The sequence below is a fragment of the Oreochromis aureus genome, linkage group 7 (assembly GCF_013358895.1).
Source record: "Oreochromis aureus strain Israel breed Guangdong linkage group 7, ZZ_aureus, whole genome shotgun sequence".
Lineage (NCBI taxonomy): Eukaryota > Metazoa > Chordata > Actinopteri > Cichliformes > Cichlidae > Oreochromis > Oreochromis aureus.
The window spans coordinates 57981419-58009249 of NC_052948.1; the positions used below are offsets into that span (position 1 = coordinate 57981419).

General features: G+C 38.5%; 1 protein-coding gene across 1 annotated transcript; it reads left to right on the top strand.

Moving 5' to 3' along the window:
- Positions 1–456: 456 nt before the first annotated feature.
- chd1 (chromodomain helicase DNA binding protein 1) lies at positions 457–27471 on the top strand. The gene is made up of 36 exons (XM_031734234.2): positions 457–923; positions 2316–2433; positions 4590–4797; positions 6632–6754; positions 6921–7111; positions 7284–7558; positions 7786–8011; positions 8613–8713; positions 8805–8983; positions 9090–9214; positions 9352–9568; positions 9690–9779; positions 9929–10119; positions 10587–10775; positions 10928–11090; positions 11770–11922; positions 13380–13451; positions 13523–13672; positions 14034–14182; positions 14392–14488; positions 15522–15617; positions 15725–15901; positions 16132–16292; positions 16414–16455; positions 16523–16656; positions 18139–18277; positions 19690–19840; positions 23209–23331; positions 23622–23765; positions 23873–24160; positions 24249–24380; positions 24521–24699; positions 25044–25143; positions 25230–25281; positions 25372–25618; positions 25931–27471. Exons 2-36 carry the CDS (start codon positions 2381–2383, stop codon positions 26190–26192), a joined length of 5379 nt encoding a protein of 1792 aa, XP_031590094.1. The 5' UTR covers positions 457–923; positions 2316–2380; the 3' UTR covers positions 26193–27471.
- The last annotated feature ends 360 nt before the right edge of the window (positions 27472–27831 follow it).

A 27831-nucleotide genomic window follows, 5' to 3' on the forward strand; every position in this document is an offset into this window, starting at 1 on the left:
AGACAATGTCGCCAGCAGGTGGTGATGTTGCTACATAAGGGTTTAATTTTCTGCTGCTTTGGGATAGTTTTTCAGATAGCGCGCGTGCGGCTGTCACTGACTCTAAAACAGGCATGCTTTTTTAAAATACTTTCTATTCTAAATAGCTATTGTTTCTGAAAGCCCAGGTGACTGTACGTGTGAGTTTGTATTGTAATCATGCACTTGTTTTTCAAAATGCATTTCTTATATATAAGGAACACTCGCCATAAGCAGAGAACGCACGTTAAGTGGACTAAACACACATACGGTCTGGAGAAGACCACAAACCGGCAAGTGCAAGGGTTGTACGTTTCAAACTACAGAAACTATGGTTGACGGCTATCGTAATTCCTTAAACAAGACGGACTTTTGTGTACGACCTTGTATATGTATAACCTTGCTGTTATGATGACCTAAATTGTCAGACTAGCTTTATTTCCATTTGTTCAGATAAAGATAAAGACGACTTATGAGAAACCGACGTTTCCTGCTGCTACACTGGAGGAGTAAGGAGCAGAGTCGTTACGTCACTGTCCGGGGTTTCCTGGAGAAGTGAACCCTACGGCGTCATGGCGGAGGCCGGTTGTGGAAAGACACTGGATTGAAATGCTAGCTTTCTACAGTCGCTGCTTATCAACGGGCACTGTATTTTGTAACTTCTAAAACGGCAAACGGGACTTTGGTTAAGAAGAGGAAAACCAACATTCTACCAGTTCTATCGACCGGAGTCTTTCGGGCTGCGCTCCCTAACCGGGAGATAGCTAGCAAGTTTACGGTAGCATTAGCTACCAGCAGCTGCTAGCTCGCCAGTTAAATAAAAGAAGAAAGGACTCCTGGACTGGAAAGGCTGGTTTAGACAAATATTTTATCGGAGTTTCACGAGTAACATAAACTAACGACAGGTAACACACATCATTGAGTTACTTAGTCCTTACGCTAGCGAAAAGTAAGCTAACGTTGCATGTTGATGTTGTAAAAGCCGCGAGAAGTGAACAGCGAATGAAAACAAGATGGGAGAGGGTGAAGTTGGTTAGCTAATTTGGTTTTGTGGGTTTAATGATGAATACTAAATTTGTATAACTGTTCATCCCAATCCACTGATTGTGCATATATTTACATAATTAAATGTTATTGACGATTAACTTTGAGTATCATCTGTAACTCTAAAGTTATCATTCTACTGGTTTCCTATTAGGGCAAAGTTTTCTCATTTTGTTAGCTTCTGTGCTAGCCTCGTGCTTCATAGCGTTAGCTAATGCTGTTTGCCTTGACAGCCCTTGTGATGGCCTGTGAGCCAGCTCTCCTCATGTTTATTTCACCCACACTGACACAAAATGAAACAAAGTACCAAAGGCATGTACAGTTTGAGCTACTTGGTTGCGGTGCATACCGTAAAGGTATAAAGTTAACAGTTGTCACGTGTAGGATTTTTAAATCCAGAAAACAATAGCACAACATAAAGCGGCTAGCAAACTGCAACTAGATAAACATAGCGAAGTGGTTACAGGTAATCAGGTGATTACAGGTTTTGTGCTGAATCTTATTCTGTATATTTGTTCTTTATAGCTGGCTATGTCTGCATAGGCTACTCCTGCCCGCCAATCGCTAATACTGCCGTCGTTAGCCGGTAATAGCTAGTTAGCTTGAGCTACTTGCTAAACTGTAACCATAGTGATAGTGTACCCAAGTGATGACTTGAGGGTGTCCTGAAACCATTTATTCTGATTTTATTTTTATTGATTTATTTAGTTTTTCATCTTCTTGGGGTACACACGGAGCTTCATGTGTACATGAAAACACGCTGGTACAGTGCAGGCCTTTTAGGCCTCTGCGGTGTGGGATAAATGACGTTCAGCCAAGTAGCATGACAGACAGCCATCCACACAGATCAGACTTTTCTAGTTTTAACTTGAAATAGTCATATCTCAAGACGTTTATCTGTGTTGCAGACGCGGTTCACTTCTCTTAGGATGAAACCACAGACCTGATAGATGACTTGAAATGGTTTCAATTGAAACTAATTTATCGAAAGTATATTTGCGTCCCTGCTTGAATGGTTCACAGGACAAGCTTTGATGCATAGGTTGTAGTCAGTCACGGATGGTACACTAAGCTCTGTTGTACTTTGCCATGTGGATCTGAGTTTTATCAAGCTCCACCTAATCAGATATCTTAATGCATGTTGTTGTGAAATTATATTCCTGATATTATTCTGGTTTCAACAAGTAATAATATAACCCCAAGTATTTGTAGCATACAGTTCTTTTTAAACTTACGTGTATTTTTGCTCACAGGTTAAACACGTGGACCATAATACTACAGGTTGCCAGGTTGAAGTCTATATATTTTTGACTTCAGCATGGCTGGACGCAGTGAGGATGAAAGTGTAAGCAACAGCAGTGGAGAATCCAGGTATTGACTATTTATTTTTTATCACAAATAGAAATAACAGCCTGCTGTTTACTTATTTAGAACATCATCTCATACCTTACATACTATATTGTCACCATACACCTGACCGTATACTAACAACCGTCAGATGGTGTCTGTGATGGAGAGATCTAATTTTGGTTGTTCCCTTGTGACAAGGGGTTGCCACAGAAGGTAGCAGCACATGCTTGATTTGGCACAGTTTTTTCTGGATGCAACCCCAATCAAATCGAAAGCAATTTTTCGCTTGCCAGGCAAATGTGTAAAATGCTACACCATTGGAGGCCCTTTTTCAGTAGCCAATACAAATTTTTACATCATTTGTTATGCATTTTTTATTTTGTACTTGTTAACTGAAAAATATGTACACAATTACACATTTATTATAATTCAGTTTTATAAAATACTGTATATGTGAGTGTAGAAAGTAGTAGGGAAATGAATACCTGAAACCTAGCTAGCTTTATCTACAGTGAAGCACTTAAAGCTACATAGAGACAGTGTAGCATTTCTCTAATACTAATCTATAACTGTTGGTTATAGATTGCTTGTTAAAGCTACCACACTTGAAGTCATCCCTCAGCATCCAAACTCAGAAACCTTGGTGTGATTTTTTTTTTTTGATTTATCCATGTCTTTCGAGAGCCATTCTCATGGATTAATCTGAAACTGTTTTGTTTTTTCAACTAAGAAATATTTCTAAGCTTTGAAGTCTTGTGTCAAAAGCTGAATTAAAGATGAGTACTCATGCCTTTATTTCAGCTCGTCTTGGTTAGTGTAACAGTCTGTTTATGTGTTTATGTAACCGTCTCCAGTCGGTACAGAATGCTGCTGCTAGGCTTTAAACCAACATATGAAAGAGACTGCACATTACTCTAGTTTTAATCTCTTTACGTTGGCTACTGGTTCGTTTTAGAATTCATTTAAACGTTTTAGTCCTTTCTCTTCTTGCAGTCTGAGATCTTCCAGTCAAAGACTGTTAATGATCCCACAAACTCACTTTAAGACCAGAGGGGATAAATCCTTTAGAGCTGTGGCCCCCGGATTGTGGAATGCCTTACCTGCATGTTTGCGCTGTTTTGTTGATTCTTTTAAGAAGCAGCTGAAGACTGATTTATTTAGACTGGCTTTTAACTAGTTTCAGGCTGTATGCTGTTTTATATTTTAATCTTCTGTATTTTTGTTCATGCCTGTTTTTATTGTAAAGTATTTTGTGGTTTTTGACCCGTGAAAGGTGCTGTATAAAAAAGGTTTACTTACTTGCATTATATTACATTACAAATTCCACACAGCTCTCGTCTATGGGCATAGGATTGACCGAGTTCCTGTTTAACATAGTAGTTAATCAAGGTAGCACTTTAAAAAAAACAACAACTTTGTATATTCTGTCTATTTATATTGTGTATTCTGACAAAAAAAAAGTTTTTGTCTAAGTCCGGTGGTTTTGACAAGACCATGAGAATCCATCAGGGCAGTTCATTTTTGTGTTCTTGGCCATTGTCCTGTCCCCATTCACATTCAGTGTCCATGTTAGCAGCATGCTATGATACTTTTGCCCTGGAAATGGAATCGTGTGCTTTCCTGGGTATTGGTATCAAACTTTAAATTCTAATAATGTGACAACCCTCATAAATTGTGTTGATAATGATAAAATCCTGATGCCCTTCCCTGTCACAGACAGGATTTCTTGTACTGCTTGACTATTGTCACTAATGGCTCTCTAAAGCTGCAGATATGAGTGATGCAGTTGGCTTCATATTGTGACATGATATATTTACTGGAGAAGCAGTTGATTATTGCTGTTTATGACAAAGTAGTCTTATTTATATTTGCATTGAAAAGCGTTCATGGTATAGCAAGAATGATTAAATATAGAATTCTTTTTAAGGCATTGCTGCACCTCTTTTTGATTCCATACACCTATGTGTGATGTGTCAAACTCCACCTTCAGGCTGAGCAGGAGAGGAGCTGGAGAGTGAGCAGTTGAGACTCTAAGGGCTTAAATGATTTCTGTTTCTGATATGGGGAAACCCAACTTTTGTTATGTCATTTCTGCTCAAGTATGTAAAACCTGTTGTAATGTTTTGCTTTGAGAATTTGATTCATCTATTAATTACTAATGTCTTTATATGTAACAGTAATTCTGATGATGAATCCGGTTCTGGATCGGGCTCAGCTTCAGGATCCGGCTCAGGCTCGAGTTCCAGCTCTTCCAGCAGCAGCAGCCAATCAGGGAGCAGTGACTCAGGAAGTGGCTCAGACTCTGGCAGCCAATCCGATTCTGACACAGAAAAATCAAAGGAGAAGATCGAACCACCAAATAAGTCAAACATTGATGGAGCTGAGGTAAAAATAAATAAAGTTTTAAATTCCCAAAAGGTGGGCTGCTATTTTCTATTACATATGTACAAACATGATATTATTTTGACAAGTACTTGTAAAAATGTTGTCTAAATAGATCAAGCATCTCATTACATTGTGCTTAGTTTAGAGTACCCGGTAGCTTTTTGGTTCCCACTGTCAAGTTTACTTAAAAGTGAAAACCCTGCAGGCCACATTAGTCTCAGAGAATTTGAGACAACTTTGTTTTTGCTGTCACTGCAGCCAGGTTGGCAAATAGCTAGAACTAAGTTGATCACTATTTATTGAGTTTCAAGAATTATCAGTTTAATAGATGGCTGCAATTAAAGCATTACTTGAAAAGGCAAATCATCCAGCTGTCTTTGTTAATTAAAGATCATTTTAGCACATAAACAGTACTAGTGAAGGTCTTACTGCCATACTATCATACAGTGCTAGTATGATCTTTTTATGGCCGTTGACAGTGGACTTGTCTCTGTGCTTGTCCTACTAGAGGTCAGTGCAGCATTGGGCTAGGCGATAAAATGATAAAGATAATTATCACTAAATAACTTTTCCTTGATATAAATCTGAGACATGATCAATATAATCTGAACAGAACTCAATCTATTCGTGTTTTGACAGATGACATGACAGGCCAATAAAATAGTGATGAAAATAGTGCTGCAGGCACTTGATGACATGTCATTTTCTAGTTTTAAAATTTGAAGAAAATTAGGTTGTTATATTTGGCTCTAGCATTACCTTGGCCTGTACTATTACTGGGAGGAACCTTGAAGTCATTTTTGGCAAAGTTGTCTCCTTTAACCTGCACATAAAACAAACTAGGACTTCTTATTGTTAAAAGCATCCGGTCTCAAAACTAATAATGTTGTGTTAGTAACAAAGTTACTAACACACTGCTCTAATGCTAACAAAGTTACTAACACACTGCTCTAAAAACTCCCTGAAAAGCATTCAGTGGGTTTAAAAGGCCTGTGCTAGGGTGCTATCGGATTTTTCCCATATTCTTTTCTCCATGTTAAACCCAAAATTAATATCACAAACAAAATCTTGAATTATAAGGTTTTATCATATCTTAAGGAGCTCATACAACTTGCTTTGTTCATGAGGTTTATAGTTGTACTCTACTACTCTACTCCCCTATTAGTACATTAATGGCCCTTTTCCATTAGTACCTATTCAGCTCAGCTTGGCTTGACTCCATTAGGTGATGGTACCTGGTACCAGTTTTGTTGGGGTTTTTTTTGTTTGGTTTTTTTTTTTTTCAACACCTACCCGGCCGGGGTTCCGAAGAGTCTGAGGCAATCTGAAAATTTGAGGTCAACAGACTGCATGCTATAGATTGGTCAGTCAATGGCGTAACTTGATGCGTCATTAAAGTGACTCCTTCACTAAAATTAAACCTGCAATTCTTAAAACCCAACAATGAGGACAAAACGCACCCCTGTGGTCCTTGGGTCTGACAAAAAGCCATATGCCAAGTAGTGTATACTACTGCTTTGGCATGCATGTGTTTGTGTACCATACAAATGATGCCATAAGACTTCTGGCCACATTGCTATAATGACCCTGCTCACATTAGTTGGTAGTGAAAAATGAGTCGCGTTGAGTCAATCCGAGTAGGTGCTCACGGAAAAGGGCTATAGCTGTGTATCACCACACTCTGACTGTTGCATTACACATTAGCTTAGAACAGCAGGGTTGGGCAAAACCCTGGAACGTTCAGTAAAACGTAGATTTTATTTAACCGGTCTCGCACATTTGCAGTGTACTGTTGCTGTTTTTGCTAATCTTTGACTGCATTCATTGGTTGCAGTTCTGGAAGTCAAACCCAAGTATCCTAGCAGTGCAAAGATCTGCTATGCTCAGGAAACAGCAGCTTCAGCAGCAGCAGCAGCAACAACAGAGACAAAGCTCATCAAATAGTGCATCGGATGAGGTTTGTTTTAAACTCTTATGGACCCTAACCCTTCCCCAAAAACATTTTTCTTGCTGTTTGAGTGGAAGCCAGTCAATATTAGATATTCCATAAGTGTACTTAAGTCAAATGATCATAATCTGACTTTTCAGACTTTTTTTAAATCTTTTGTGGTATGTTTTTCCAGGACTCTTCAAGTAGTGATGAATCTGACTCCTCCAGTGGATCCAAAATGAGAAGAAAGTCAGGTTCTTCTGACTCTGGATCAGGTTCAGAATCTGGTAGTGGTTCTGGGTCAGACTCATCAGCAGAAGAGTCTGAAACGGCATCAGACTATGAGCCAAGTCACAAAATCAAAAGCAGGAAGCCTCCAACCAAGTGAGTTGATAGATGGTCTTTAATTGTTGCTTAGATATGCTATTTTATACTATTCTTTTAACTATTTCATCACGGTAACTCACTTCAGCTGTTTAGCTCTGGATCTGATGCTTTGTTAAGGAATGTACAGAGTTAAACTTCACTGGCTCTTTATCTATTATTCATATCTCAGGATGAACTTTCGAAATGGAAAAAAAAGCAACACCCAGAGAAAAAAAGCCCAGAAAAGTTCATCATCTGACGATGAGGATGATAACTTTAAGAAAATTACATCTGGAGGGCCACGGCGGCAAGCCACAGTCAACATTAGCTATAAGGAGGACGAGGAGCTGAAGACGGACTCAGATGATCTGGTTGAAGTTATGGGTGAAGATGTTCCACAGCCTGAAGAAGATGAGTTTGAAACACTGGAGAGAGTAATGGACAGCAGGATAGGGAGGAAAAAAGGTAAGAAACACAGTCAAGATCAAATATGTCATACATTCTGGTTAAATTGACGTTGAAATAGGAATCGCCCAGAATTATCACAGTGGTTTTAAAGGTGCAAAGTCAGTGAGGATAATTTTATTATTTTGATCTTTTGTGTGACACAAACAGCTCAACATTCCTTATGGTCTATTCAAGTCTTTAAGTAAATACATTTTAAAACACTATTTCTTTATTTTTCCTAACAGCAACAGGCAGTTCAACAACTGTATACGCTATAGAGGCAGATGGAGATCCAAATGCGAATTTTGATCCCAACAAAGAAGCTGGTGATATCCAGTATTTGATAAAGTGGAAGAACTGGGCCCATATCCATAACACCTGGGAGACTGAGGAGACACTCAAGTTACAGAATGTCAAGGGCATGAAGAAATTGGACAATTTTAAGAAGAAGGACCAGGAGAAGAAAAAATGGTAAGCGTTTTAATTTGGCACTGCTGATTTAAGAAAGCTTTTAAAGAGCTCTTTGCTTGCTAAAGTGTTTTAAACATTGAGCAGCAGGAAAGATTGCTAGTACAAATGTCATAATCATATTATTGAATAAAAGACATCAATGTAAGTGAAAGAAACTGTTATTGGACTGAAAATTCAAAATAAACCTGTCAGAAAGATGGCAAAAATCACCAAAAGAAAGAAATACAAACACTTTAGCACTAACTAGGATGAGAAGAAAAAGAAAATTAGTTACTGTCTTGTTCTGGAAACTATTAGAAATAACAGTAATCCACCAGGTCTGCAGATGCCACAGCACTATATCAACTTTCTAAAGTTTCTTATTTTTTCTATGGGGATTAACACTGCTCACAGAAATTTGCAGTCTTTTATTTTGCTACCTTCTGAAAAATTAAAAGTGGAGTAGTGTTTATTGTTAAATTTAATTCAGTTTTATTTATACAGTGCCAAATCATAACAACAGTCACCTCAAGGCGCTTTATATTGTAAGGTAGACCCTACAATAATACAAAAAAATACATACATTGTTAAATTTCAATTGTATTTTTTTCCGTGTCACCAGGTTGAAGGCAGCGTCTCCAGAGGATATTGAATATTTCAATTGTCAGGACGAATTAATGGATGACCTGCGTTCTCAGTACCAGCTTGTAGAGCGAATAATAGGTATTTTTGCATATATAAAGCACTCTGCTCTCAATATAAGCGACAACACTGGATGTGTATAGCTTAATAAGTCTTATTTTATTTTGACCAGGACATTCAAACCAGAAGTCAGCAGCTGGTTATCCAGACTACCTGTGCAAATGGCAGGGCTTACCGTACTCGGAGTGTAGTTGGGAAGATGGTGGTCTGATTGCTAAAAAATTCCAGAAATGCATCGACGATTACATGAGCAGAAACCAATCTAAGACCATTCCATTCAGAGACTGCAAGGTAACTTACTCCAAACTTTATTCTCTTACATTTTATGATTTGAAATATACTGAGCCCTGAGTTTTGGTTCAGAAAGGAATTATCCAACTTCTGTTCTGTCATTTAGGTGCTGAAACAGAGACCTAGATTTGTGCCCATGAAGAAGCAACCAGCTTACATAGGAGGTGATGGTTTGGAGCTCAGAGACTACCAGTTAGACAGTTTGAACTGGATGGCCCACTCCTGGTGCAAGTATGACAAATATCCAAGAAAACATTGTCATTATTTGGATTTTGGGGTTTCTCCTATATCCCCATCAAATTTTATTGGGTTATATTCTGTTCTTACATGCTGAATGTTCTATTGGTCTGCTCTGTCTTAATTCATAGAAGCAACAGTTGCATCCTTGCTGATGAGATGGGGTTAGGGAAGACGATCCAGACCATCTGCTTCCTGAACTACCTGTTTAATGAGCACCAACTGTATGGGCCCTTCCTGCTGGTTGTGCCTCTTTCAACACTAACGTCTTGGCAGAGAGAGATCCATCTGTGGGCCCCTCAAATGAATGTTGTGGTCTACCTGGGAGACATCAGCAGCAGGAATATGGTATTGTGGTTTAAACACCTGTTAAACAGGGCTTATCAGAGAAAAGCAATTGTTTTTTGTTTTGTTTTTTTTAAACTTCTACAATTTAATGTTGTATGGCTTCCTTTTCTTTTGTGAATAGATCAGAACACATGAGTGGATGCATTCTCACAGCAAGAGACTGAAATTTAACATCCTCCTTACAACATATGAGATTCTCCTCAAAGACAAGGTCAGCTGGCTTACTTCATTATAGATCCTAGGATCCTAGGTTGTGTATTTTGCCCATTTTTATAGTTGTAACACATGAAATGATAGAGCTTGACTCAGAAGATGTTATAATTACTTAAAAGTTGTTTTTAAAAAAAAATGTGTCTCCAGTCATTTTTGGGCAGTGTTAATTGGGCCTTCATTGGTGTGGATGAGGCGCACCGACTGAAAAATGATGACTCCCTCCTCTACAAGACAATGATCGACTTCAAGTCCAACCACAGGCTTCTAATAACAGGAACACCACTGCAAAATTCCCTGAAAGAGCTCTGGTCCCTGCTGCACTTCATTATGCCTGAAAAGTAGGCCATGGCTAATGTTACTTTTAAGCAATAACTCTTAGTATGTTAAGTATTTCTCAGTATGTGTAGTCCTTCTTGATGCCACTGTAAGCACTTTTTTTGTAAGTCCTAAAGCTCTACTAATTTAAGAACAGTCTAAGTTGAAATTAGAGTTTTGAATTAGTATGTCAGTACCAGTAAATTTGTTCATTTACATTAACTGCATAGGCAAAGGTGTGAGTTATATGTGCAGATAATGTTTATGCACTTTTTTCTTTGTTTACATTAAAGCAAAATAGTGGATAATGGTGACAGACAGGGCAAAATAGTTTTGACAGTGGTATGATAACAAAACAAAAACACAATAGAAAAAAATTTAAAGGCATTTACAAATGAAGAATAATCACACCTAACCAGTTTGTTCCTGTTTTTCTTTGGCTATATCACTACAAGTCAGTTGATTTGTGTAAAATTTGTCATTTCAAAAGGTTTCATTCGTGGGAGCTGTTTGAGGATGAACATGGGAAAGGTAGAGACTCTGGCTACACCAGTCTTCACAAAGAGCTGGAACCTTTTCTACTGCGCCGTGTCAAGAAGGATGTGGAGAAATCTCTTCCAGCTAAAGTGGAGCAGATCCTCAGAGTGGAAATGAGTGCCATTCAGAAACAATATTACAAGTAAGAGCTGGATGGTGCCTGCGTTTCAAGAAACATAGGCAGGGATGTCAAATGTGTAGCCTGGGGTCGGGGGCTCAAAGTTTAAGCATCATTTAAATATATTATAGCAGTAGTAATATATGCATGTGTCCTGTTTACCTGTTTGTGTTCAGGTGGATCCTAACAAGGAACTACAAGGCTCTGAGTAAAGGTACCAAAGGCAGCACGTCAGGTTTCCTCAACATCATGATGGAGTTGAAGAAGTGCTGTAATCACTGTTACCTTATTAAACCTCCAGAGGACAATGAGTTCCTTAACAGAGCTGAAGCTTTACAGGTATGTTTTATATAGTAACAACATTAATATTGATGTTGAGGTTTTACTCATTAAAAATAAATACATTTACAATATTTAAATGCATTTAATTTTCCTAAATGTGTTACCACATTTAATCATTATATTCTTGGTTTTTGAAACCCGAATAAGAATCATGCTTACTGCAGTAAATGTTAGTTGTGCCTTTCATACGATAAATTCTATTCAAAACCAGATTTTGATTGTTTGTCTAAATGTCCGCAAAAGAGAAGAAGAAATGGACACGCTGCTCTAATTTAACACTATATGCTTTGTCAGCAGTGCAAAAAAACATTTTTGCCATTTGAGGGTTGACTGGTTATCACTATAAACTAATTCTCTAACATTTATATTTTATGTTAGATATATAAATTATATCTAATTATATTTGCATGCGCATAATTGGAAAATATCGTACTACACATTTTCTTTTGCTTTCTTAAAAACTGAGGTAAAAATTCTGCAACTTACCATAATACCTTTTTTTAAAGTTATTATTGTATAGAACAGTATGCATTTTAAATTATTTTTAAGGTGATAATGTTAGAATAAAAGTAACAACTAATTTTTATTCTGTGTTCCAAAAATATATCAGGTAAACCATTACCTACCATATATTCAGTTTATGTCATGACTGTTGAGTGCTGTTGTCCTCCTACAGCATCTGATACGCAGCAGTGGAAAGCTGGTTCTCTTGGACAAACTTTTGGTGCGTTTGAAAGAACGGGGACACAGAGTTCTCATCTTCTCCCAGATGGTACGAATGCTTGATATCCTGGCTGAATATCTGAGGAGCAGACAGTTCCTGTTTCAGGTAAATACATGCCGTTTTTCCAATACCATAATACATATTGTACATACAGTTGTGGTCAGAACTTTACGTCAGTGACATATAATGTCATTAACCGTGTCATGGTAATTTGCTTTTAATGCTTTCTTTAAACGGTTCTCTTTCCAAGATGGAATGATTGCACAGCATGCATCTTTAAAGACTTTTTTTTAATTTATTTTTTTTAAAACAAGATTTACGTGAAATTTCAATATTTTTGGTTTTTCTCTAACCCACAGAAAGTCAAAAGTATGCATACATGCTCAAATATATACATACATTCACTTAAATCTTTCAATAAGTGGTGCTGAATGTTCCACAGTGTCATTTTTTTCCCTTCTCGACAGAGCCCGGGTGGGTTAACGTAATTAGTAATCATGATTGACTGCAACTGGTAGTCTCTTTGCCAGCATAAACATGATTTTATTAAAAGCACTCTTTGGATTGACCAGCAGTCAGAATAATGGGGAAGATCAAGGAGAATTGTAGATTCAGACAAGTTTGGAAGGTCTTTTGGAGCCATTTCCAAACAACTGCAGATTCCAAGATCATCAGCTCATATAGTTGTAGCAAAGCACAAAAATTTTCCAGACTTTGCCAAGGTCTGGAAAAAGACCTAAACTGTCAAACTCAGATAAGAGGATGGTTCATGGTCAGATAAGACTTAGACTAGTGGAGTAAAGGTGAGGCTTTTAAACCTAAGAACACTGTACTGTCAAACACGGTAGCAATATCATGCTTTGAGGATGTTTTGCTGCTGCTGGTTCTGCTACATTGCACAAAGATACTGAATGATGGAGGACTACGCCAAAATTCTTCAACATCACTTCAAATCAACAGCTAGATTTTTAAAACGTAAACACAGCTGGGTGTACAGCAGGACAAAGACCCCCAAGCACATATCAAAACTGGTTTTGCAATGGCTAAAACAGACCACTATTATGCTTCTGGAATGCCTAAAGCCCTGAGCTTAACCCTGAACTCAGCACCACTTCCACCAAGAAGACTGATCAAATATTCAGTCATAATTATGCCAGAAGGTTGTTGAAGACTACCAAAAGTATCTGGTCAAGGTGCAATATGTAACCAGTAGTAAAAGAGGTATATATTTGAACCTGCATGTATACTTTTTACCCTGTGTGGATTAGAGATGAGTTTATTTTATGTGTAAATTTATTTTTGAATTATGCACCCATGTATACTGTACAAAGATTAGTCTACGATGGAATTCAGTTCAACTTCAATTCAATTGTTTTTTATATGGCACCAGGTCACAACTACAGTTGCCTTAAGGCACTTGAGGCCATGGCTTGACCTCCATTCCCATGATTAATGTATAGAAACTTCTGACCACAACTCTACATACACATAAAAATTGTGAATAAAATTTGTATATCCATTCTAAATATATTAATAATTTTGAATGTTGTAAATTTGTCTAGCGATTAGATGGCTCCATCAAAGGGGAGATGAGGAAGCAAGCATTGGACCACTTTAATGCTGAGGGTTCAGAGGTACAGTAACTCTTAATTATTTTAGATGCTGTTTAGGAAGACCTGTACCTAATATCAGTTTCTATGCACAGGATTTCTGCTTCTTGTTATCTACACGTGCTGGAGGACTGGGCATCAATCTGGCTTCAGCTGACACAGTGGTCATCTTTGACTCAGACTGGAACCCCCAAAATGACCTGCAGGCGCAAGCCAGAGCCCACAGGATTGGACAGAAAAGACAGGTAAGAAGAAACTTAAATCATTCAAATTCATTATATTTCTTTAAACTGTATTTATATTTGTAGAGTTTCATACACTCTCACTAGTATTAATCAGTATTAATGGACCTAAGTCTACACCAAGCTGCAGCTGCTGAAAATTTACCAGTGAATTAAAAACAGTCTTTGGGCAAGAGGGTGACCCCGAGTTACTCTCTGTGTCCATAATGTGAATGTGTGTGAATGTTTGATGGCTACTTAAGCATAGAACAAAAAAGTGTTTGTGGGGCATGTTATGTAGAGCATAGGCGAACGCAATACAAAATCAGTCCACTTATTCTTTATCATTATATTGCCTATCTTACCAATTGTTGTGGACCGGCAGGTGAATATCTACCGACTGGTAACAAAGGGTTCAGTGGAGGAGGACATCATTGAGAGGGCAAAGAAGAAAATGGTGCTAGACCATCTTGTTATTCAGAGGATGGATACGACTGGGAAAACTGTCCTCCATACAGGATCTGCTCCGTCCAGGTAAGTAACTTTATGTGCTTGTTACTACATTGTTTCTGGCAGCGCTGCCAAGTCCATTTCACCCCAAAATTTGAATGACTTAATCTCACATAAGAGTGTGTGTGTGTGTGTGTGTGTGTGTGTGTGTGTGTGTGTGTGTGTGTGTGTGTGTGTGTGTGTGTGTGTGTGTGTGTGTGTGTGTGTGTGCGTGTGTGTGTTACTGCATACAGTTCAGCACCATTCAACAAGGAGGAGCTCTCTGCAATCCTGAAGTTTGGGGCTGAGGAGCTTTTCAAAGAACAAGAGGGGGAGGAGCAAGAGCCTCAGGTTTGTACCACAGTGCTCTAAATGTATTTGAAAATCATTGCATGAAACTTGCTTGAAACAAATGTTTCATCTAAAAGAGAAAAACATATTTCAAAAGTATGTTAACACTCTTTGCCTTTAAAATAACATTGAATTAATTAATTTAATTTAATTTAATTTAATAAAACAATTTCCCCACGTGTAGGACTAATAAAGGTTATCTTATCTTATCTTAATTGCCCCCAGTACACTTGTACATTGACCTACTCCAACTATCAACTGGCCAGAGACCAGAATTAGTCGATGTTCGACTTGGCCCAAACTGGAGACATAATTTATTCCAAATTGGTCCATTATACACATGCACAACACTTCATGATCCACTCTTGATCATGCAGCAACAGTACTGGCAGGGACTAGAAAGAGAGAGCATATTTCTCCTATATTGGCCTCCCTTCATTGGCACCCTGTTAAATCCAGAATTGAATTCAAAATCCTGCTCCTCACATACCAAGGTCTTGAATAATCAGGCCCCATCTTATCTTAATGACCCTATAGTACCGTATCACCCCATTAGAACACATCGCTCTCACACTGCAGGCTTACTTGTAGTTCCTAGAGTATTTAAAAGTAGAATGGGAGGGAGAGCCTTCAGTTTTCAGGCCTCTCTTCTGTGGAACCAGCTTCCAGTTTGGATTCGGGAGACAGACACCATCTTTACTTTTAAGATTAGGCTTAAAACTTTCCTTTTTGCTAAAGCATATAGTTAGAGCTGGATCAGGTGACCCTGAATCCTCCCTTAGTTATGCTGCAATAGACGTAGGCTGCTGGGGGATTCCCATGATGCACTGAGTATTTCTTCTTCAGTCACCTTTCTCACTCACTGTGGTTTTATACATCACTCTGCATTCAGACACAGTTTATTATTAATTTCTGGCTCCCTTCCAAAGTGTGTCCTTACCTTACAATATAATGCACCTTGAGGCAACTGTTGTTGTGATTTGGTGCTATATAAATTGACTTGAATTGAAGTCTCTTGTAATCAACTCTCTAGGAAATGGACATTGATGAGATCCTCAAAAGAGCTGAGACCAGGGAAAATGACCCCGGACCTTCAACAGTGGGAGAAGAACTGTTGTCTCAGTTTAAGGTTGGGGGGAGGAAATGTCTTTCTTCTTTCAGAAACTTGATAACCAGTATTCAATATGTTACATTATTAAAGTGGTGCGTGTATTTAGTTTGTGCAAATCTATGCAGGTGGCCAACTTCTCCATGATGGAGGATGAGGAAATAGACATCGACTCTGAGCGAAGTCAGCGGAGTTGGGATGATATCATTCCAGAGGAACAAAGGAGGAGAATGGAAGAGGAGGAAAGACAGAAAGAGCTGGAAGAAATCTATATGCTACCACGCATGAGGAATTGTGCCAAACAGGTACCCAAGGAGTCACAACAAATAAACTATATACTGCTGGAGAGAATAAAAATTAAGGCATCACATAAAATACTCAATGTTTTATCTTGAGCAGAAGTTAGAATGCGTTTACTCTGAAATCTTTCAGACATGCTCGCATCGAATCTGATCAAACTGTCAAGAATTGTTATGCTTGCAATATGAGACTGTAAATGAAATTCCAGTTGATTTTTAATGGTTTGTTTGAACAGATTTATCAGAATGCAAATGAGGGTCGGCAAAGTAGAAACAGGAGATACTCTGGTTCCGACAGTGACTCCACATCTGATCGAAAGAGGCCAAAGAAACGAGGGCGGCCCAGAACCATTCCAAGGGAAAATATCAAAGGTTTTAGCGATGCTGAGATCCGGAGGTAACTCTGTTTACTGTGTTTTGTGTGTGTGTGTGTGTGTGTGTGTGTGTGTGTGTGTGTGTGTGTATATCTAATCAGCCTGACACATTCCTTTTTTAACATATCTGTAAACTATTGACAGGTTTGTCAAGAGCTACAAAAAATTTGGAGGACCACTGGAAAGGTAAAGTGCGCTACACTTTCATCTTGTTTACATAAATGGCAGTCTACTCAACATGTGCTGTCTTTAGGTTGGACGCTATTGCTCGTGATGCTGAACTCGTGGATAAGTCTGAGCATGACCTGAAACGCTTGGCAGAGACTGTTCACAATGGATGTTTGAGAACACTACGAGAAAACCCCTGTGGGCCAGAGAAAAATTCAGGTAACTAAACAAAACTTTTTATCCTTCTTATCATAATGTCTGTTCCTCTTGTTGATGTGTGGCATTCTGTATTCTTTTAAAACAAGACCTTTATATGAAAAAAGTATATTAGAATACAAATTAAAATACTTACATTCACAAAAAAAAGGAGTCATTTCAAAGACTAAACAAATCAGTATTGTGTGGTTTACAAAAAAGACAATTATTCTGTTTTCAAATAATTTCAAGTTCTAAAACGGTTTATTTCTCTCTACAGAAAGATTTAAAATTGGAAATCTATCATTTGTTGTGTGTGCATTTTGCTGGATACAAACTAAATGGGTAGTTTTGGGTTGAGTGAATTTCATTGAAAATATCTGTGCTGGGGATGTTCCTGCCAACAAATTTCTTGGTTGACTTTTTGGGGTTGAAAAAATGAGACTAACTGACTAGTCTAAAAATGACACTCAAGTTGCATTTGGGGCCCCTTTAATGGACAATCTCCAAAGCTGCATGAACAACAGCATGATGTGGTCATTTTGAGCCCTGGAATCGTGTATTCAGACTCAATATATATATTTCTGCCTTCAGCAAAACTCAAATATCTTCTGCATTGCTGTCATGAGCTGGTTGGTTTGTTTGTTTGTTTGTTTGTTTTAAACTGAGCGGGATCATAGCGCCTTTGGGTAAATGATGTCATACTGGTTTGCTGAGGTGGCTAACATTAGCATCAGAAGTCTTCTTTCCATGCAAATTAACATCCACATGCCTGTTGAGTGGTTATATGCCAGTTTATTCTGCTGTTTCCCGGACTGCCACTCCACCTAGTGGTAGATGGCTGCATGACATTTAGAACACAATACTTTACTCTCAACAACTACATTCATTGACTAGTACGGGTTGTGCCAACTAGCAACATCAGCATCATTTAGTTTATTAATCGCGCACATCCCTAATCTGTTTATTTAATGTATATATGTGTGGTATATTTTATTTGTAATGATAACATAGCTCGCGTTTCCTATTAATTTCCAGCCATTTGTTGAGATTTCAATTTGTTCCAAGCAATAAGGTTAAAATTTGAAGTCTGTGTCAAGTGTCAATAGTAGTCTTGTGAGTTGTGTTGTGGTTTTAAATTACAGCTATGCTGTAATAATTTAAGAAAATATTTGCATTCAGATTAAATTTGCACAGTATGCATTGCTGGGCTATGTGGGATCTTTCAGATATTTTTGTATTTGACATTTAGTCAAATATTAAACAAGTCCTATATTAAACAAATGATTCTCCTCTGCAGTGTTTTTACCTTGTTGGGGAATAAAAACACAAAGTTTTAGGCCATCAGATCATTAAAGTTATTTTGAAATTGCTATGCTAGGATTACTGTACAAGTTATTTTGTTTAGCCACAGTTTAACTTCTTGTCATTGAAATTAAATGGCATCACACAGGATTAGATGAAGAAATCATGAAATAGTTTCTGTTCCACTTCTTTGATTATCAGGGGGGAGAAGAGGGAAGGTGAAAGGCCCTACGTTCAGGATCTCTGGAGTCCAGGTGAATGCCAAGCTTGTGATCTCCCATGAGGAAGAGCTGGCTCCACTGCACAAGGCTATTCCTGCTGACCCAGAGGAGAGAAAGAAGTAAGACTGATTATTTATTTAATTTTATTTAGTAATTTTTTTGCTCACTGTATCTTTTAACCATTTTCTGTCACACTCACTCCTGATGCAAACATCAGGGTTCAGAACCTTGGGGCTCAGTATCTTTCCCAAAAACATTTCATATATGGACGGGAGGACCAGGGCTTCAGTCATTACCCTTCTGATTAGCTGATCAAGTCTGCAACACTTCGTCCACTAGAGAAGCCATGATAAAGATGACTGGAGGAGCAGGCAGCTAAACTTAGAAAAAATAATTTTCTGCATAGTGTCTACGTATGTGTCACATATCAGTATGTATTATTGTCCAGTGTGGAGTCAGTGCAGTATGCAGTCAGTCTTCAACTGAAAATGTTAAAGGTATTAACCTCCAGGGCATCAGCATTAAGATGTGATTAATACATAATTGAAATCAACTATGATCAGCAGGATTGATCGTAACTGATTTTAGTTTTGAGAGCATTCTTCTCTCCATCACCTTGATAATTCTGCCTTCTTCATAAGTTTGTCTATGCTGTTCTTGTCTTCTGTGTAGACACCTTCTCCTCAACAGGCCACAGCAAAAAACCGAGTCCTAGCCACCACTGTATGGTTCAATGACCCATAAAGAAATAAGAATGGATTTATTACAACAAAAGTGCTGCCAAAATCACATTGTTGTTTTTCTAAAAATAAAAACAGGTTTAGATCTTTCAGATGTCTAATGTCACATTACAATTCACTTAACCAGTCCAACTAGATACAAACTGGCTGTATAGGTTTTTTCTTTTCATAAAAGGTCCCATTTAAAAGATCTACATACTTATGGATTTCAAAAAATAAGTTAAATATTTCTATTTTCTTTATTTAATAACTGTAATGTTTGCGTTCGTAATACACTTTATAAAAGAGAACAATGACCAACGAGTCTTACAACTCCGGATTTTCCTCATCTGGCCGATTGTACCGAGCCACGCAATCAGCTGGCAGAGCTGATGTTTGCAACATGCAATCAGTGCTATTTCAATAAAACAGTCTCTCGTTTCCTAAGCACAACCAAACAGTTTACAACATCACAGTATTACATGTGCATCACACCGCAAACTTAACTGTTTCTTACTGAAACGCGACGGAAAATTCTGACATCCATCTGCATGTCCACGGGGGGAAAAAATCTCCGCGTTGCACATTTGGGCAGTTTTACTGTCAAACCACAAGTATTACCAAAATGGCGCAGTCTGATTTGCTGTCTAAGCTGTTGGTCTTTTAAACATCAAGAATAAATCAGTAACACACAAATTCTCTAACAGGTTTTTCTGCATACACCAACCCTGCCCCTAGAGGTGACTAACTGTATATTTGTATGAATTTGTATATTTCTGTTTCTGTGATTTTAATTTTATATTTTTGAATAGGTATGTCATTCCATGTCACTCAAAGGCAGCACATTTTGACATTGAGTGGGGAAAGGAAGACGACTCTAGCCTCCTCATAGGAATCTACGAGTATGGTTATGGCAGCTGGGAGATGATTAAGATGGACCCAGACCTTAATCTCACACACAAGGTCAGTCCATGCACAATAAATGTCTAATCTCATGTATATAATTATTTATGAATACATAGATGCTCAGAAATAAGTGTATTGGGTTATTAATTAAGACTGCAATGATTCAAGTAATTAAAAATATTCAATTATAAAAAATTCTTGACACAAAATTTTTGCTTCAATGCTTCATTAAATACACAGCTTTGCAACGCGCAAAGTGTTTCACCCAGTGGCGTCGTTAGGCCTATTTTAGGGGTGCTGAAGCCTCCCTAAATAATTTGGTGGGGGGTTTTTTTATTTATTTTTTTAACTTATTCTATTTTTTTAACAGAACTTGCAGACAAATTCAATATAAAGATGCTGGAATATGAGTTTAAAGAAATAATAATATAAACCTGTCGCTATTCACATAAATATGATCATAACTCGGTTGGTCCCTTTCACTTTACACTGTTAAGGTAGCGTCAGTGCTTCGTTATCCAATCCGTTCCAGTTGTTCACAGGGGACATCACATTACTGAAAATCCAGTCCTCGTTTTCACTGCTAGTTTACACTCAGCTCGTCTACACCTGCGGACACACTAGCGTACATGCTGCAAACTGCAAAAAACATGGATATACGCAAAAAAGTAAGTCTTCATCACTGGCTGGTAGTAAGAATTAGTTAGCTCCAGCTATCAGCAGAGAGTCCCATGTAATTAATGAGCCAGGTGCTCCCCATTTTGATAAATAAAAACCTGGCTAGTGCACTAAGTTAAATTGTTAGCATAATGTTAATTTCTGTCACTCGTTTTAGCTCTGAAAAATGGAGCTGAGCTCATTCAGGTATGGTTATCATCAGTGGAAATAATAATAATCACTCCATCCCCATTAACCTGTAAGAGTCAGAGCAGAGGAGCACAGAGAGTGAGAGGGGAGAGACCTCTACTGGAGAGGTGAGTCAAAGATGTCACAGGAGGGAGTCATTTGTGATGCAGACAGTCTGATTAGAATTTTAGGGAACTCAATATGGATATGAAATATGAAACATTTCAGTCATGGTACAACATATAAGACCTGTTTAACGTGAGCTTTTATTTAGGAGAGTCAAGGTTAGAAAGTGGAGAGAGCAAAGAGGTGTATATACATATATATATATATATATATAAGTCAAATTAGCCTGACTCACATATTTTTGAGGGTTCTATTTTAATATTACTTCAATTCAAGTGATTTAGTAATATTTTTCAGGGCTTTAAATTGCAACCATTTTAGTCACTTGCATGCTCAAAATGTAATGTTTGTAACTTCAAAATATTTGGGAGTAACAAATTACTGTGGCATGTGAGCAGAAGTCATGATATTAGCAATTTACATTACAATTCAGTATGTTTTAATGTATCTTGAAGGGGCAGGCAGAAGGAGAGGCTGAGGGAGAAAAAGGTCAACAGGCAAGTTCAAGTCAGAGAGAGCAAGGAGAGACAGAGGAGCTGCAGCAAATGGATTGAGAGGCAGAGGAAGATCAAGTTATTACAGAGAGAGGAGAGCAAATAGGCCAAGAGAGGGAAAATGATGAAGCAGCTGCAGCAACTCATTCTACTACAGGGTTTGATTTGGGTGACAAAGACACAGGGCCCAGACAGGTAAAGCTGAAGAGCTATCCACATGATACTTTTGGTACACAGAAGTGAGCATTTAACCACAGCTGGTTTGAAAGGCACAACTGGTTAGAATATTCAGTCAACCAGAATGCAGCTTTCTGCTTCCCATGTAGAGTGTTTGGCAAAAACATCAAACATGATAGTTTGGTCAGTGATGAAGGTGAAGACAGCCCAAACAGAGCTTTTACGTGCATGGAGCTTTTAAAGGAGTTTGATCCTTTTCTTCAAAAACATAATCCCCCATCAAATGCACAGTATTTCTTGCCAACATCCCAGAATGACATGATTGACTGTTGTGCCCAGGAAGTTACTAGTGTCATTGTATCTGAAATGACAAAGTCTAAAGTCTATACCATCATGGCAGATAAGGCAAGGAATGAAAAGGCAGAGCAGTTAGCTGGTTGTGTCAGGTATGTGTCAGAGGGGGCAGTGAAGGAGCGTTTCCTTGCACTTGCAGAGATAAAATCATTTGATGCCCAGTCCATTGCAAATGAGATTCAGCAGCAGATCCAAAACAATGGTCTTGCAGAACTTAAGTGTGTTTGTGCACAAACATATGATGGTGCAGCCGTTATGAGTGGCTCCACTGGAGGTGTTCAAGCACATTTTAGAAGGCTCCATCCTGAGGCTATCTATGTGCATTTTTATACTCATCAACTCAACCTGGTTTTGTGCAATACTTGCAAGGCTGTCCCAGAGGCTGTGGAGCTTTTCAGCTTGTTGGAGTGTGTGCTTTCTTCAGCACCTCCCTAGTCAATCATCATAAGTTCATAAAGACTCAGGCAAAGCTTGGATTGACAAAAACTGAGCCTGTGCAACTTTCAAACACTCACTGGGCATGTCAGTTGCAATCAATCAGTGCAGTTCTTGAGACATTGTCTGCCATTTTGGAGTGCCTATCTGCAATTGGATCCCCCATAGCTGTTGGTCTCAGAGCAAAGCTCTAAAAGTTCTCAGCAGTCTATGCACTACTGATGTTTCAGTTGATTCTTTCTGTAACCGAAGGACTCCACAAATTCCTGCAGAAAGAGACTTTAGACCTGGCAGAAGCTTTTATCTGTAAACAAGCTGTGTATGACACACTTAAGGGCAAACACTCAGATGCATTTGGCTGCGTCAAACAATGGGTCAGAAAATACTTCACAGACTTGCAGTCATGTCTATTGAAAAAGACACGCTTCAGCGTCTGAGTCACAACATAGTGATTGACCGATTTGCCACTCTTAAAAACAGACGTCATTCTTTGATGCTTCCACCCACCAAATAACTGGTGTATGCAGCCATAAAAATTATGTATTTTTTTTAAGTTTTTTTCTTGTTATTGATGCAGCAAACACATTTCCTCTGTTTTCTTGTTGTACTGTATTATAAAACAGACGGAAATAAAACAATAGATCAATTGGTGGCCTAGGATGTTTAATTGGTCCAAAAAAGTAGTAAAGCAATTTCTCAGTCTTTTTCTGTTTGCGAAATTTTGTGCTCATTCACTACATTCGTTCATATCGTGTGCATCTCTTGGGGGCTAAGCCCCCCCGTCCTTAAATCCTAGTGACGCCCCTGGTTTCACCCACATTTGCTTCTAAAAACAGACCTGCAATATAAACAGCAGCGTGTGAAAAGTGTGACAACATTAACACAGCCCCCATACATCAGCAACAATGTAGAACTTCATTACATGCATACTCTGACTTCCTAGTAGTGTGCAGTTTTCACTGGGGATATTTCACTGTGTCCATTGTTGAACAGCTCCTGCCAGATGACCCTGACAAGAAACCACAAGCCAAACAGTTACAGACCAGAGCAGACTACCTCATCAAGTTACTGAGCAAGGACTTGGCCAAAAAAGAAGCACAGAAACAAGCAGGAAATGTAAGTCTTCATATAACAATGCATGTCATCTGTGTATCTTGATATTTTATTTTATTTTTGTAATTGTTTTATAGATTAATTATATCTATCTCTAAGTAGTCTGACTTTCTCACACAGTCCAAAGACATGTTAACTTGGGTCAGGGCAATTGGTGATTCTAAATTAGTGCACCTGTTCAGAGTGTACCTCGCCCTATGGCAGCTGGGATGGGCTCAAGGCCCCCCCACCCCTCAGGATGGATGGAAGGATAATTAAGTTTTCCAGAATCTATAATGCCTCTTTGTATTTAGGCCAGCTCACGAAAGAGGAAACCCAGAAGTAAAAAGAGCAAAACTCAAAAGTCAACAAAGACAGATGAGATGGTTAAGAGCCCATCCTCAGATCTCCCATCAGACAAGAGGTCAGATGATGAGGATGAAATGGAGGCAGACAAGGTACATTTATTAATTAATTTATTTTGCTTTTTTTGTGCGCTGTGCCTAAAATGAATATATTGAATTTTCAGTTTGAAAGTAAGTTGCTATCCTGCTTTAATGATCAGGATCTGGCACCTGTGAAGCTACCAAACCGACGAAGCCGAGCAGACAGGTTGGTGGTTAAAGAGGAGGAGGATGAGGAAGACGACGAGGAAGAGAACTACGATGAGGAATGCGAGCAGGACGCTTCCTCATCAGAGGAGCAGGAAGTCAAAGAGAGGGAGATAAAAAAAGAAATCAAAAAGGAGAAGAAGGAGGAAAGCTTTGAAATTAAAGACACAAAGGAGCTAAAAGAGAAAAAAGAAACAAAACCTCTTGAGGTTGTACATAAACAAGAGGAAAGCAAAGAAAAGGTGATTGATATTTTATTGATTGATAATTATACTAAGAATAGAATTGTAATTTAGTCAAGAATTAACTCTCAGAACCTTTTTACATCAGAATGAAGCCAAGAATGAGGTACGAGAACGGACAAAGAAAACTTATGACACGCCGGTCCATATAACGGCTAGTGGAGAGAATGTGCAAGCATCTGAAGATTCTGAGGAACTGGATCAGAGGACCTTTAGTGTGGTATGTTGGGCTAATAATCAAATCTCTAAATAGAAAATAATTTCATGATTAATGTCATGGATTAACAGATGGGCATAATTCAATTCCAGCAACAACGTGGATTTGACTTCCTAAAGTGCATATTTGCTTTTGTGTTGCAGTGTAAAGAGAGGATGCGCCCAGTGAAAGCAGCTCTGAAGCAGCTGGACAGACCGGAGAAAGGGCTGTCAGAGCGCGAGCAGCTCGAACACACACGGCAGTGCCTCATAAAGATAGGAGACCACATAACCGAGTGTTTGAAGGAGTATTCAAATCCGGACCTGATCAAACAGTGGAGAAAGTTAGTTTACGTGGCCTCTTCTAATGAAAGTCTTCATTAACGTGTCAAGTTAAGCAGCTGACTAATGCCATTTGAACCTTGGACACTTTGTCATGAATCTATAAATCTACCATGTGGGTCTGTTTACTAAGTAAACATTTATAGCATTTACTAAGTAATGCCCACATGGTAGATTTATAGCTTTGAATAGATTTGGACGTGTTTCTTCTTTTTTAAATAAATGTGGCATTTTTGTACATTTTAAGACTGTCATAAACACTGCTACACTCAGTGTCTCACACAAGTGTTATTTGAGTAATTTATATTTGCTAAGCAGATGGAAATGTTTTTTGTTTTTATTCCAGAAACTTGTGGATATTTGTTTCCAAATTCACTGAGTTTGATGCAAGAAAACTACACAAACTTTATAAGCATGCAGTAAAGAAAAGGCAAGAGAATGCCCAGGTATGTAAAAGCACTGTCATTTCTAATAATTATAATCTCTACTGACGTTAGAGATCCACAGTGATGATGGTGATGATTTTTCTTAGGCATTGGAGCAGAACACTAGAAGTATAAACGCCCATGGCTACAGACACGCAGGTATAGTCTATTGTCACACACACAAACACACTCAGAGAATAGGATGAACAGGTTGTCACAGCTGTCACTTTTTCCCTTATTTGTCTTCAGATATTGAAAGGCTAAAGGACAGCTCTCACCAGGACGAGAGCAGCAGGGACAGCTACAGCTCTGACAGGCATCAGCCTTCAGGAAGACACTTTGAGAGCAGCACGAGTAAGGAGAGACACAGCTCTGACTCCCACAGGAAATCCACAGCAGGAGAGTCCCGAAAAAGGCCGTATTCCTCTTTCAGCAACGGAAAAGACCACAGAGACCACTACAGACCAGACAGTAGGGATAGAGACAAACAGGACAGGTGAGGGATGAGAACTGCTCAAAGTGCTTCTTCCAGAGATAGAAATGTCCTCAGTTCATTTTACAGGCTGCACAAGTTCTTTAAGGCCCAAACATGAAATGCTCCACAAGTGAGCTCTCATTAAGTAGGTTTTAAAGAACTCAGAATTGCTTTTGCAAGACCTGCATATTCAGGGAGGAAGAGGGCCAGGTGGAAAACACCACTAAAATGCTTTGATTTGTATTGGAATTAGACTGAAGTTAAGGTCAAAGTGAAAGAAGTGGCCATTTGTGTTGTTCAGCCATACTGACCCTAATGTGTATGTATGCGCAGATACTATGACGACAGTAAGCACAGGAAGTTAGAGGAATTCCGCAGTAGCAGAGACCACCGGCTGGACATGAAGGATCATCACTCAGACCACCGCTCTTCCTACCGCTACCACTCGGAATGGCAGACAGAGCAGCGAGGCTCAGCCAGTGGGCCGCGCTCACCCTACGACTCCCGGTCACCACTGGGGCACCGCTCACCTTTTGACTACTCATCAGACCACAAGAGCACACCAGAGCAGATTTGGAGCAGCCGCAAAACATAACAGGAGTTGCCCAGGTCTGCAAGTAGCAGCCATAAACTCGGAAACACAGCAAATGCCTTACACAGACTGTGGACTCCAACCTGAAGCTGTTTGAAGCACTGCGTATCAGTCAGTTCAGCATGACTGTCATCTCCTCGCTTCAGCAGCAGCTCATCTCGGGAACCCGGCAGGGAGCGGCTCAAAGCAGGCAACAGATTAGAAAAATAAATAAATCAAAGCTTATTTTTGTATTTAAGAGTTTAAAGCTGTAGTGTCGTGTATGCTCAACAGCATGCGCCACAATTTTTGTTATTTTTATAAAACGTTTTTTTACACAAATGGACACAATTGACCCTGAGTGCTGCCTCATATGTCACCAACCTATGACACTGGATCCTGTATTTGACTGTTAGTTGTCTCTGTGTCTCAATCATTCTTAATGTGATTATCTACCTTATTTAAGTGTTAACTGAACAAGAAGTTGGTTGTCACATGAATAATGTTATAAGGTGATTTTTAAGGTGTCTGGACTCAGGCTCACCACCTGAAGTACCTCATTTACAGCATTTGTCATTTCCTCAGCAGTTTTCTTTTTGTGTGTGTGTTGTTTTGTAATTCCCCCACACCAGGCATGCATTATTTAATAACACATCTTAGCTGTAAAAAAACAAACAAAAAAAAACCCACCTGGATTCTTTTTTCCCCCTTTTTTTTTAGCTATCATGTTTGTTTTCCTTAAATACTACTATTGTAAATTTTTTGTAAAATAGTAAATCAATGGTCTTTTTCCTCAGGCTCTTTGAATTTATTATGACTTGGCTTACCCCATCAACTCAGGCTTTTTGTCATTCTATAAATGAGTTTCTGTATATTTCTTTAAGAATGTAACTTTTGGTAAAGGGAAAGTTCTTTAAGCATACCCAGTGTTCATTCACTAATGCTTAGTTCTTTGATCTCTGTTGTGAAATGAGTGAGTTGGCAGGAACTGACTTGTCACAGTCTGGAAAATAGAAGCATCTGTTAGATGTTAAATAAAATATGCTTTTTACATGACTTTTTTTTCTTTACCTTTCATAGTTTATTTGTAGGCAATAATAATCTTTCTATGCAGCCAAGTATATTTGTGGTGAACCACCCAACTGAATGAAGTCACTGTTACAGTTCACGCTGTTGTAGATAAATTTTCTCTATATTTCCAAAAGAATTTACACTGAAAATGCATGAATTTTTATGGACTGTTTTATATAGTTGTTTATGAAGCCATTAAAATCAATCACTGTACTCCCTCCTACCACCTCAACAGTGTGTTACATTTTTGGTTCTGCCACAAGTTAGCCTTTTTTGGAACACACTATTACAAGACGTTGCTCAAAACAATAAATAAACACTGAAAATATCAGATCTCAATAGGGGGGAAAACTGCTTAATATCTGTTGATATGGACTGAATAGTGCTTTAGGAATGGATACCTGTCATGGTGACTGATGGAAATTTAAGTTACCAAACTACACATAGCTGAATTTAAATATAACCTGAAACCCAAAGAATAAAAAAATTATGCAGCAGACTAGTCCATTTTGCTGGAATTTTGTTGTAAAAACTTAAACTGGTACTCAGTATGGACCCCATATACTTTTATGTAAGCCTAACAACACTGGAG